Here is a 13,714-nt window from a genome sequence, read left to right as displayed (position 1 = left end):
AGATTCTTGCGAGTTGTTTTCCATATGACCTCAGAGTTATTTATCTTTTCAGTAACTTCCCTTTTTCATCAAATAGCTTGAATTCTTACAACCAAAGAACCTAGTTAGAATGCCTTGATTTTATACTTCTCTTGAAGCCTATTTTATATAATCACACATCACCCAGAAAAAAAATATCCAACTCCAAAAATGTTCATGAACAATGTAGAGTTTACTGAGCAGTTCACAAGGAGAGTTACAACGAATCCCCCACAGCAACATTTCCTTTAAAATCCCTTCAATCAACATTATCTGTCTTCGAAGCCTTTGCTCTAACAGCTAGCTCATCCCTTTTTTCTCTCTCTCTCCGCCCCTCGTCCTCTATAAATCATGTAGGAAAACAAGACACCCAAAAGGATTCACAGCAAAGCCAGGCATGGTGGCTCACGGCTGTAATCCCAGCACTTTGGGAGACTGAGGTACGAGGATCGCTTGAGCTCAGGAGTTCGAGACCAGCCTGGGCAACAAAGTGAGACCCCATCTCTAAAAAAAAAAAAAAGAATCCACAGCAAAACAAAAACCTAGTACATATGATTATTCCTTAGGCATGCCACATCAATCCAGCTCTTCACAGCTGGAGAAGCTAAAGCCCAGAGTATTTAAGAGACTTGCTCAGACTTCCCTTTCAGAAAGAAAATTCATTTTCTGATCTAGTATCCTTTCAGTCACACCACGCTGCTTAACAAGCATCTTACTCATAGAGAATGCAAATGGAAACTGCAGAGTAATGCAAGCAGGAACTTTTCAGGGAAACAGGCTCCAGATTCACGAGTGACTTGGTGAGCCCAGGGCATGACCATCTCAAGCATCTGTCAGCAAACAGCTGCTTCAGAACACTTACTCTGGCCCTCTCTTCATCTGCTGCACATCCCACTGAGACACAAATTTTGGTCTTCTGATGACATCCTTTTGAGTTTTGGAAGCTTTGTTTGTCTGAATCATCCCTTTGGACAGAAAAAAATAAATAAAATAATCAAGATCAGTTCTAGAAAATGACTTCTTGTTATTTTGCAGAGGCTATTTACACAGCAAATATTCGAGACTGACCCGTTTGTATACGAATAGAGAAAATCCTTTGGGATGAGAATTGCTTGCAGTAAAAGACTTGTATCCTTCACTGCCATTAGTAGAAGGCTCAGAAAGCAAAGGAGTGAATGAATATTCAGGAATTAATCTAATCTTTAAATCCAAGTTGCATGGTAAAAGAGGAGAGATGGGGCAGCCAAATAACAAGACGCCATCCTTGCAAGCTTCCCTGCACCAGACATCAGGGATTGCGGGTTGGAATCTGGTAGCTGTCTTGAAGGGTTCTCTTCTACATCAAGTGTGAAATATCATTTTCAATTCATGCTGTAAACCTCAGTCCAAACTGCAACCAGAGTGATCCCTTCAAAAAGTAAATCAGAATACATTGCTAGTGAGAGTGTAAAATGAAACCACCACGTTGGAAAACAGTTTGGTGGCTTCTTATACAGTGAAACATGCACTCCTATATGATTTAGCAATCCCATTTCTAGGTGTTTACCCAAGAGAAATGAAAACCTCTATCCACCCAAAGACATGCATATGAATGTTCACAGCAGCATTACTGTGATAACCAAAAAGTAGAAATAACCTAAATGTCCATCAGCTGGTAAACAAAGTATGGAATAGCCTTACAATTACTTATTACTTATTACTTATTCCTCAGTAATAAAAGAGGAACAACTACTATACATGCAGCAACGCGGATGAGTCTAAAAAACATTATTCACAGTGAAAGAAGTCAGCCACGTGCAACAACATACCTACTGCAAGCATTTATTAATATCAAGTTCTAGAACAGGTAAAACAGGGACAGAAAGCAAATCAGCAATAGCCTGTGAGGTGGATAAAGTGAGGTGTATATGGTGTTGCTGGGGAGACTGATTGCAAAGAGACGTAAGGAAACTTTTGGGATTGATGGAAATGTTCTATATCCTGCTTAGGGTGGTGGTTACATGCATTTGTCAATACTCATCCAACTGCACTCTTAAAATAGGAAACAAACATAAACCACACACACACACACACACACACAAATAGGATCATACCACAACACTGCTCAAAATCTTCCCAGGGCCTCCGCCTAATAAAATATCCAAGTTTCTATCTCTGCTCTCATCTCTTACAGACCATCTACCTGTTCTGCGAAACTTCAAGCTGGTCTGTACCTTCCAGCCTTAGCCTTAGTTCTTCCTTCTCCTGGAGCGCCCTCCTTCCTACAGGCAGAGGCTGCTCTATAAAAGTAAGTGCTGTCCCACTGACTCCTCCATTCTCTGGCTGCTTCCTGGCACTGTTTCATTTTCTCAGCAACTGTTACCACTTTTTGATATGGCCCGACTTGTTTACTTGATCATTGTCTCTCATCACCCTTTTGAATATAGGCTCGAAGAGCAACTTCACCACTGTATCCCAGCACCCACAGCAGTAGCCAGTACACAGCTGGCACTCAGATACTAGCTTAATGCATTACAGAATACACTGGCAGTCTAGTTAAGAAATAGACAAAGGCGGCTGGGCGCAGTGGCTCACGCCTGTAATCCCAACACTTTGGGAGGTTGAGGCAGGTGGATCAAGAGGTCAGGAGTTCAAGACCATCCTGGCTAACACGGTGAAACCCCATCTCCACTAAAAATACAAAAAATTAACCAGGCGTGGTGGCACACAGCTACAGTCTCAGCTACTTGGGAGGCTGAGGCAGGAGAATCGCTTGAACCTGGGAGGCAGAGGTTGCAGTGAGCCAAGATTGCACCATTGCACTCCACCCTGGCGACAAAGCGAGACACCATCTCAAGAAGAAAAAAAGAAAAAAGAAAAGAAAAAGCCATCTGGAACACTATAAACTGCTCTGAACTGGTTTATATGAACCAATCAAACAGAAGTAGCTGGAAAAATTACTCTAGATTCAGGAACAAAGTCTATTGGCTCTCATCTCTCCACCACCCTTTTAAACCATAAAAACAATACAATACCACCTAAGAATTGTTTGTAATTTAAGTCATTTTTAATTCTACCACCCAATATAATAGATTTTAATTTTTCATTATTATCTTCCAGTCTTGGCCCACATGCATGCATTGCTGCAATCATGCACATTGATTTTTGGTTGTGTTTTTTTAACTTTCCTATTTTAAATATAAACAGAAAATTTCAGAAACATAAATTTGGGGTTCTGGCTGAGCACTATGGCTCATGCCTGTAATCCCAGCATTTTGGGAGGTTGAGGTGGGAGGATCGCTTGAGCTCAGGAGTTTAAGATCAGCCTGGGCAACATAGTGAGACCCCCATCTCTACAAAAAATTTAAAAATTAGCTGGGTGGCCGGGCGCGGTGGCTCAAGCCTGTGATCCCAGCACTTTGGGAGGCCGAGATGGGCGGATCATGAGGTCAGGAGATCGAGACCATCCTGGCTAACACGGTGAAACCCCATCTCTACTAAAAATACAAAAAACTAGCCGGGCGAGGTGGCGGGCGCCTGTAGTCCCAGCTACTCGGGAGGCTGAGGCAGGAGAATGGCGTGAACCCGGGAGGCGGAGCTTGCAGTGAGCTGAGATCCAGCCACTGCACTCCAGCCTGGGCGCAAAGCGAGACTCCGTCTCAAAAAAAAAAAAAAAAAAAAAAAAAATTAGCTGGGCATGGTGGCATGCACCTGTACTCCCAGTTAGTTGGGAGGCTGAGGTGAGAGCTTGAGCTGGGGAGGTTGAAGCTGTAGTGAGCCGTGATGGTGCCACTGCACTCTAGCCTGCGTGATGGAGCGGGACCCTGTCTTTAAAAAAAAAAAAAAAAAGCGTTCTGCCTTTTTCATTTAACAATACCAAATTTTGCTTTTCCTATCTGGTTTTCATATCTAAATCTTTAACAAGTGCCAAATACGCCGCTGAAATTTAATACCCTAGTTTATTTAGTCACCACTGTACTGGTACACACAGACTGGTCCTACTTTTAGTACTGTAGGTACTGGTATTGGTCTAGCATTCTTCAGTCACACCATGCTGCTTAACAAGCACCTTACTTTATGCCTATAGCTTTTTCCCCCCTTCTTCTAGTGAATTATTTCCTAAGAAAGGCTCCTGAGGGAATGAAAAGACAAACATATTAGCAAATTTTAATGTTACTTGACATGTACTGCCAGACTGTTTTTCCAAATACTTGGTATAATGGTCCTTGTAAAAGCTACATCATCTAATGCCCACTAAGTGGTACAGGATCCAACTGCAGGTACCATCTGGGAATTCAGGGACCTAAGAAAGGCTCCTTTACCTCTTCCAAAGCACCTGCAGGTCCCAAAAGGGCAAGTACTTGATCATGTGCAGGGGGTGCCTGATGGGATGGTACCTTCAGAAGGAGGGCAGTTCCTGCCCTGATATCTAACTAAACACAGCAGGTAGATTGGCAGCAGCTCACCAGAAGACCTTTCTACAGTGGCTCCAATAAACATGGTGGAAGGCAAAGTACTTTAATCAATATGATGATGGAACCACTGACCTAGACGATAAAGCCTAAAAGAAACAGCAAGTTTCTAAAACTCTGAAGGTATCCAAAAGCCCAAGGCCTCTACTGTAGTCACCAGCACCTGAAATATTGCCTCTGTCTGGGCATCTGCCCAGCCAGAATCAGAAACAGCATAGCAGAGCTGGAAGTACCCCCAAGACTACTTAGTCTGAGCTCCTGAATTTGCAGTTGAGAGAAGTGCGCCTAGATAGGCCAGGTGCCCCTCCTAGGGGAGCAGAGCAAGTGTTTGTCAGAGCCAGAGCTCTAGAACTCAGGTCTCCTGATGGCCATAGCTTGCACTCCCCCGCCTTGCTAAATCTTGACCTTGACCCTGGCCATAGCAATGCATACCCACTCTGCTCCCACTCCCACGTGTGCACTACAGGCAGATTTCAATGACACACCACACTGCCAAACACAGAAACTCACCTTGGAAACTCAGCTCATAGTTCCGTGAGCCCGCCTGAAATTGCACAACTCCCCTCGGACAGGATTGATAGAGAGACTCCAGGTATAAAGAGTCGATGTTTGAACTTTTCTGATTGTCTTTCTAATTGGAAAAAAAAAAATAAAAGGTAAAGAGTTCAGGGTAGGTTTTTAGGAAATCTCTACTATTACATGATTTCATTTTAGTAACGGGATGTGAACAGGAGTGCATTTTGCTTCCCAAACCGGATTGTAAGAGCTTCCAGCTCAGGGCTATGTCACAAACTTCTGTGGTCTTCTCCATCATAGTACCTAAGAGTCTATCCTGCAGAAACTCACTACATGCTTGGGGGATGCCTGAAAAATGTAGCTTTTTGCAATACTCTTTTACAGCAGCCAAATGTACAGAGCAACTTGCATCCCCTCTTTTGTGATGCTGCATCGGCATCTGCCATCTAACAGAATCTGACACTGACTCTTACATGAAATAGAACATTGCGGGCTATTCTAGCCACGCACAGTTTACAGTTGTCATGAGGGGAAGTAAAGAAAGACCATCTGCTCTTCGTCCAAACTCCAATAGTTGCAGTGTTCAAATATAAATAACCGAACCCTCTCCTCTGTCCTGAACCAGAGTAAGTAAATAAAATTGGCCAAGCCTCCTGCTAGCCAGCTAACTGAAAATGCACTTGGATTTGCCACTAACAGGAGCTATAATGAAAGGGATGAGGCGGCTGGGTACTGTGGCTCACGCCTGTAATCCTAGCACTTTGGGAGGCTGAGGTGGGTGGATCACGAGGTCAAGAGATCACGACAATCCTGGCCAACATGGTGAAACCCTGTCTGTACTAAAAATTCAAAAATTAACCGGGCGTGGTGGCGGGTGCCTGTAGTCCCAGCTACTCGGGAGGCTGAGGCAGGAGAATCACTTAAACTTGGGAAGCGGAGGTTGCAGTGAGCCAAGATTGTGCCATTGCAGAGCCTGGCGACAGAACGAGACTCCATCTCAAAAAAAAAAGAAAAGAAAAAAGAGAAGAAAGAGAAGAGGAAGGAAGGAAGGAAGGAAGGAAGGAAGGAAGGAAGGAAGGAAGGAAGGAAGGAAGGAAGGAAGGAAGGAAGGGAGGAAGGAAGGAAGGAAGGAAAGCAGGAAGAAAGGGAGGGAGGGAGGGAGGGAGGAAGGAAGGAAGGAAGGAAGGAAAGAAGGAAGGGATGAGGCATACCCCGCAAATGTAAAGCTATAATCTCTAGTCTCAAAGCATATAGAAAGCATGCAAACATCAGAATGGGTGGTAAAAGGGAAATGAGTTGATTTTAGCAAGGGGGCAGGCTAGGCCACTGATCCACTGCCCTCATTCCAGCGGCCACCCTGGCCAATCAGGGGAGACTAGATGTACACCCCTAACAGCAGGGGTTCCCTGTATATAATGGTGAGGAGACACTTGTTTCCTGTGATTTAGAACAAAGGAGTTAATGACAGCAAATTTTTCCAGGCAGCCGTGGTGGGGAGGGGCTCACAGTTCCTTTTTTAAATGACATTCCAGACTCTTGGGCTTTCAGCTAGACCCACACCCCTTCCTCTTCCCTAATGGAAATGCCTGCTGGTTGTAAGCAGAGGGCAACAGAATGAAAGTGTCTAAGGAAAATGTCCTGGACAGAGAAAGGCCTGAGCTGGGTCTCTTTATCCTGGAGTGGAGCATGGTGGGACCAGAAAGCAGTGTTCAAATATTTGTACACAGGGCAAAGTGGCAATAAACTTGAATGTGTTTCAGGAGGTAGAACCAGTACTAAGGGTGGAAGGGACAACGATGCTGACTTTAGCAGAATGTTCTAACTTACAGCAGCCAACAATTAATTCATATCATGAAGATGCTTGTTGCCACAGCTGTGTGGATAGTATCTATCAGAGCGATTGTAAAAGAGATTGCTGCTGTGATTCGATGGTGCCTGGTAAACCCTATGCCTTCCTCGGGCAAAACACCTCTGGCATGATGTGGGGCGGGTGGAACAGCTTTGGCACCTTGATATCCCCTGGTTTGACCACTAACTGAATCGCTTCCCAATTTCCCATCCCTACAGCTGAAGCCCTGTATCCATCCACTGCCTGCTCAGCTCTGTAAAACCCACTCTGTTCCTCACTTAAAAGGCCAGAGACTTTCAAACTTTGACATACATGTGAGTGCCCCAGAGATCATATTAAAGTACAGATATGATTCTGGGAAGTTGGGGACGATTTAGATTCAGTCAGCTCCTGGGTGATGCTGAGGCTGATGCTGCTGGTCTGTGGACCTCACTTTGACTAGCAAGGCTCTAGGGTCTAGACCAGTGCTGTTCACTAGAACATTCTGTGGTGATGAAAATGTTCTCTGCGCTGTCCTAGATGATATGTAGGGGAGGCAAAATTAATTTCTTTCTTTCCTTCTTTCTTTCTTTCTTTTTCTTTCTTTTCTTTTTTATTTTTATTTTTATTTTTATTTATTTTTTTTTTTTTGAGACAGGGTCTCCCTCTCCCTCTGTTGCCCAGGCTGGAGTGCAGTGGCACAATCTTGGCTCACTGCAACCTCCGCCTCCTGGGTTCGATTCTCCTGCCTCAGCCTACTGAGTAGCTGGGATTACAAGCGCATGTCACCACACCCCAGCTAATTTTTGTATTTTTAATAGAGATGGGGTTTCACTGTATTGATCAGGCTGGTTTCGAACTCCTCAGGTGATCTGCCTGCCTCGGCCTCCCAAAGTGCTGGGATTACAGGTGTGAGCTACAGCACCCGGCCAGGGAAGCAAAATTTCACCTCTACCTTTTACAGTATTTTGGCTGGATCTGAGCGTTAAATTGACATAAGACCACGATAGGAATGACAGTGGAGACTCAGGATAGGGCAGGTTGGGAGGCGAGTAGATGATGAAAACTTACTTAATGGGTACAGTGTATATTATTCAGGTGAGGGACACCCTAAAAGCCCTGACTTTACTACTAGGTAATCTATGCATATAACAAAATTACATTTGTACTCCATAAATTTATATACAAAAAGACCAACAGGAGAAAAGCATACACGTTCATTTAATACAAGTTTTACATGGCATAGGAGACTTCACAAGAAAGTGAAGACCCAAAGCTGCAGTTAGAGACAAACACTTGTATTGAATTAGACAAAGAGTCATAGATTATGAAAACGGGATGAGGCAAAGGGGCTTTGGCTAGGGAAGTTAATTTGGTGGAGAAGTGTCCAGGAGGATGAAGATTTGTCTAATAGGATTTGTTTGCACAGGTTTCCTGGCTTTGATGATAAGAATGCTACTTTCATTCTGGTATAGGGAGGATCTCTTTCTTTCTTTATTATTATTATTATTATTTTGAGACTCAATGAATCTCTGTCACCCAGGCTGGAGTGCAATGGCATGATCTCAGCTCACTGCAACTTCCACCTCCTGGGTTCAAGCGATTATCCTGCCTCAGCCTCCCGGGTAGCTGGGATTACAGGCATGCACCACCACGCCTGGCTGATTCTTGTATTTTTAGTAGAGATGGGGTTTCGCTGTGTTGGCCAGGCTGGTCTCCAAATCCTGACCTCAAGTAATCAGCCTGCCTCAGCCTCCCAAAGTGCTGGGATTACAGGTGTGGGCCACCATGCCCAGCCAGGGAAGAACATTTTTCACATAGGAATTTCATCTCCTGCTTTTAAGTAACAGAAGGTCAGAGTGATCATCTTGCACCTGCTGTTTTTCAAGTGCTTTTAACTCAAAATAGTCAATATGCCAGATTGGCTTTTTTTTTTTTTTTGAGACAGAGTCTTGCTCTGTCGCCCAGGCTAGAGTGCAGTGGCGCAATCTCCGCTCACTGCAAGCTCCGCCTCCTGGGTTCACGCCATTCTCCTGTCTCAGCCTCCCAAGTAGCTGGGACTACAAGCGCCCGCCACCACGCCCGTCTAATTCTTTTGTATTTTTAGTAGAGACAGGGTTTCACTGTGTTAGCCAGGATGGTCTCGATCTCCTGACCTCGTGATCCGCCTGCCTCAGCCTCCCAAAGTGCTGGAATTATAGGCATGAGCCACTGCGCCTGGCCCAGAGTGGCATATTTTTAACTCCTTCAGTAGTCAAGCTATATGTGGCTATACAACACTGAAAATGTGACTACAGTGACCATGGAACTGATTTCTTAATTTTTTATGTGTTTAATTAAAGTTTAAAATGAAATTGCCACATATGGCAAGTGGTTGTCATACTGGACAGCACAGGGCCAGTAAGTCAGTGTCTGGGCATCTGCACAGCCTAGCATGGCTCCACTCTGACCTTCTCTAGCCTTGCCCTCACACTGCACTTGTCATGTTCATGAACGCTGATAGGTGGTAAAGTCCTCCAGGGTAACATTTCCCCTTGGTTTAGTCCACATCAGAGATGAGTGTCAGGCACTGCTTGCTGTATAGGCTGGTTCATTCAACCCTCGCTATTGTAAGACTAATAGGACAGCAGGAACATGCCCATGTCATGGGTATGTTATGGTCAAGAGGTCACACAAGTGGCTGGTGGTCCAGAAGCAACTCTCAAAGTCCCTCTCTCGTTTCTGTGTGCTGTCTGGGTCAATTACCAGGTGTTTCTATTGTAAAGGTATCGTAAGGTATTCTTGTAACGATGAGTCTTTTTTGGTGGTATCTGAAAATCAGTCATATCTGTGCTGAGCTGGCCCCAGTTCTTTGGCAATCCTAAGCTACAGTTGTCCCATACTCTTAAGTGACAGATAGTGACAGCCTTGCAAGATGTCTCATTGACCTTTTAGCTACCATTAATTTAATAGCCATCATGTGTCCTAGAGTACAGTACTGTTACTCCAGGTCTGAATAAATGAATCAATCATACAGCCGCCAATTATTTATTCCCCACAAGACTTGAATCTATGTTTCAGTTGCAGTAAACGGGTCTTAGCTTATATCCTGGGTGTCAATGATTGCCTCAACCTTGGCTTTTCTAGAGCTGTGGCTTGTCCTCGCTCTGAGAGGGTCTCTCAGGCCATAGCCTCCCGCTGTTTCTCAACACCAGCTTCCACAGCTGCTAAGCTTAGCTACTTTGCTGGTAAACATCTTCGAAGACCTGAATCTGCACTCCCTACCTGGTGCACATCCAATGACTCCCAGGCTCTGCCCTCCTGTCAGCCCTGCTATCACTCTACCCTACACCATTCCTGCCCAGCTGCCCATCGATTCAATCATCACTTCTCCTAATACCACACCCTTTCCCTGTCCACCATCTATGTAGGTATGAGTCCTGGTTAAGTACATCAATTTCCGTAAAAGGATATCTATTTTACCTCCCAGAGAGCTCATAATCAAAGCATATGTACCTACTTGTTGGCAAAAATTTCTACACCTCAAGGTCCCCTTAGAGAGGTTCCAACCCAGGACTCTTAGTTGCCTGACTTATTCAAAATTCAGTTACAAGAAATAAAAGCTATGGAGCACTGGCTGAAAGCTACACAGTCCACTCTTTTCTCTAAATATTTTAGCCCGTACACTGGCTCAAGGCAGGTCACCAAAGGGCTGCAAACTTGGACCATAATGTATTGACCCACGAAAGAAACCAGGTTGCTCCTGATATGTGGGGTTCAAATCTCCCAGAAACATTATTTTAATTTTACTTGGATTCCCAGCAAGGAAAACATTAAATCCAGGACCTGATTTTTCCTTTTTTTTTTTTTAATAACTAGAGCCAACTCAGTTTATGTAATGATGGGTCTTATTAGTATGATAGTAAGAGTTCATTCACATCTTCAGTGAACATCCAACAGACCCACGTCACATTTAATGAATACAATATTCACGTGTTTGCAGATTGAATGTTACATTCTAAAAACTCTACAGTTTTCATGGGAATCCAGAATATAAAAATAAATAAAATAAAAACTCTACAGCTAACACAGACTAAATGTCCCAGAAAGAACTTTGTATTAAAAAACTCAGGAAGGGCTGGGCATGGTGGCTCACGCCCGTAATCCCAGCACTTTGGGAGGCTGAGGCAGGCAGATCACCTGAGGTCAGGAGTTTGAGACCAGCCTGGCCAACATGGTGAAACCCCGTCTCAACCAAAAATACAAAAAATTAGCCAGGCATGGTGGTGGGTGCCTGTAATACCAGCTACTTGGGAAGCTGAGGCAGGAGAATTGCTTGAACCTGGGAGGCAGAGGTTGCAGTGAGCCGAGATCACAACATTGCACTCTAGCCTGGGTAACAAGAGCAAAACTCTGTCTCAAAAAAAAAAAAAAAAGCTCAGGAAGTTTCTTGATGTTTTATTAGGGAACATGATTGAACTTGTGTAAATTTAAATTTAAATTTAAATACTCTCTTTCCCCCGAATAGTTCTTTTTGGTTCTTGAAACTTTTTTTTTTTTTTTTGAGTCTTACTCTGTCACCCAGGCTGGAGTGTAGTGGCACAATCTTGGGTCACTGCAACCCCTACCGCCTGGGTTCAAGCGATTTTCCTGTCTCAGCCTCCCAAGTAGCTGGGATTACAGGTGGGCACCACCACGCCCAGCTAATTTTCTGTGTGTATTTTTAATAGAGACATAGTTTCACCATGTTGGCCAGGCTGGTCTTGAACTCCTGACCTCAGGTGATCCACCCGCCTTGGCCTCCCAAAGTGCTGGGATTACTGACATGAGCCACCACGCCTGGCCTCCTGGAACCTTGATGTAACTAGAATGCAAATGTTTGCCAACCTTTCCCCTTTATATCTTACTGAAAATTCCAATTATTTGATATAAAAAAATCAAGACCTATAGCTTATTTTTATTTTAACCAAGGCTAATTTGGGTTTATAATTTTATTTCCACAGGTGCCTGACAGAATCGCTTATTTGACATCATCCTTGGCTTGAGCATACAAAGAATCTGTGCAAAGTTTAATATCATAGGCGTTTTCACACACACGGGAGTTTCAGCAGAACTCTGTTCCGCAAAGATGCTACATGGGCCACCACAGGAGAGAGGAGAGCAACAAGGAGGGGCCCAGGAGACCACTCTGAGCCCCTATCCTATTCCACCAGGGCAGCCCTGCTCTACTCTCATTGGCTCCTTTAAGGTCTTTGAAAGATGGTTTGATAAAATGTATCTGCTGCTAAGACAGTTTGGAAATCAACATGCAGACGAATTCATGGTAGGGCTGTTTGTGGTTGAGGACCTCACCACAGCACACAGGGTTCCTGCCATGTGGCCCACTATAGGAGGTGTTTTTCTCAGGCCTCACTAACGTAACAGAGCAGTGCCTCTCCCAAGTATTTGGTTTGCTTTGGCAGTTAGGCAGCTCAGAACCAAATGTATAACCCACTGATTGTAACTAATAGTTCAGTGCAAAAGTAATCACTGTTTTTGCTATTAAAAGTAATTACCACCAACCCAAAAGTAATTTTACACCAACCTAAATATGTAGAACCTTACGCTGCCATTTCTTTGTCCCTGCATTATCTTTTTTTTTTTTTTTTGAGATGGAGTCTCACTTTGTCACCCAGGCTGGAGTACAGCGGTGCAATCTCGGCTCACTGCAACCTCTGCCTCCAGGTTCAAGCAATTCTCCTGCCTCAGCCTCCCGAGTAGCTGGGACTACAGGCGTCCGCCACCTCGCCCGGCTAGTTTTTTGTATTTTTTAGTAGAGACGGGATTTCACCATGTTAACCAGGATGGTCTCGATCTCCTGACCTCGTGATCCGCCCGTCTCGGCCTCCCAAAGTGCTGGGATTACAGGCTTGAGCCACCGCGCCCGGCCCACCCTGATTTCATTACCTGCTTAAGGTCTGCTTTCTTTCTCTCTTTAATCTATGAGTTGAAGGGAGGAAGGGACACAGACAGAAGGACAGAAGCTCTGCTTATCTAAACTTCCATCCCCTATTACTATGCCCCCACTATGGGTCAGCCCAGAATCTTCTAGTTCCAGTCCTTTAAGTCCATCTAAATCCAGACTCTGACTGAAGAGTAGTGACTATCTGTACCAGATGTGGTTTCACTGCATTAGTGAATTAACACATGCCCTGGTCTAATTAACCATGCCATCATCCATATGGTCCTTTAAGTTCTCACTCTCGCCCTCTTTTCCAGCTCAAAGCAGTAGCCTCTGTATATCTATGCGTTTATACATAGAAAGCTATCTCAAGGTTCCACTCTCCCCTCTGATGGTGAGGAAAGAGGGAAGTGCAGCTGACACGTCTCAAGTGATTCCTTAAAAATAATTAATATATGGCCAGGCACAGAGGCTCACGTCTGTAATCCCAACACTTTGGGAGGCCAAGGTGGGCAGATAACCTGAGGTCAGGAGTTCAAGACTAGCCTGTCCAACATGTGAAACCCCATGTCTACTAAAAATACAAAAATTAGCTGGGTGTGGTGGTGCATGCCTGTAATCCCAGCTACTCGGGAGGCTGAGGCAGGAAGATCGCTTGAACCCAGGAAGTGGAGGTTGCAGTGAGCCAAGATTATGCCATTGCACTCCAGCATGGGTGACAAGAGTGAAACTCCATCTCAAAAAAAAATTAAAATTAAAATTAAAATTAATATATACTTTAATGTATGACTGCAACTGGAGTGCATGCTTGCTGAAAAAATATTGAATATAGCTGTGTACAAAGTAAAAAAATACCACTTCCACTCCCACACTCCATGGGTAACCACATAGGCGTCAAACATTTTATTAATAGTGTTCTTTTTATTTTATTTATTTATTCATTTATTTTGGAGACAGAGTCTCACTCCATCCCCCAGGCTG

At 44.2% G+C, this 13,714-nt stretch overlaps 1 protein-coding gene across 2 annotated transcripts in view; it reads right to left on the bottom strand.

Annotated features, from left to right (window-relative positions):
- LOC105471301 (zinc finger CCCH-type containing, antiviral 1) overlaps positions 1–13,714 on the bottom strand; it is a 73,549-nt gene that overhangs the window by 17,206 nt on the left and 42,629 nt on the right. For both annotated transcript variants that reach the window (XM_071094397.1, XM_071094398.1), the window contains exons 8-9: positions 4,980–5,100; positions 881–983 (exon numbers count right to left, since the gene is read on the bottom strand). In XM_071094397.1, coding sequence (XP_070950498.1) covers positions 881–983; positions 4,980–5,100 — 224 coding nt within the window. The remainder of the gene's footprint in view (positions 1–880; positions 984–4,979; positions 5,101–13,714) is intronic.

Source organism: Macaca nemestrina, chromosome 4 (genome assembly GCF_043159975.1).
Source record: "Macaca nemestrina isolate mMacNem1 chromosome 4, mMacNem.hap1, whole genome shotgun sequence".
Classification (NCBI taxonomy): domain Eukaryota; kingdom Metazoa; phylum Chordata; class Mammalia; order Primates; family Cercopithecidae; genus Macaca; species Macaca nemestrina.
The sequence above is the reverse complement of the archived record's forward strand: the minus strand, read 5'-3'. Positions and strand labels throughout refer to the sequence as shown.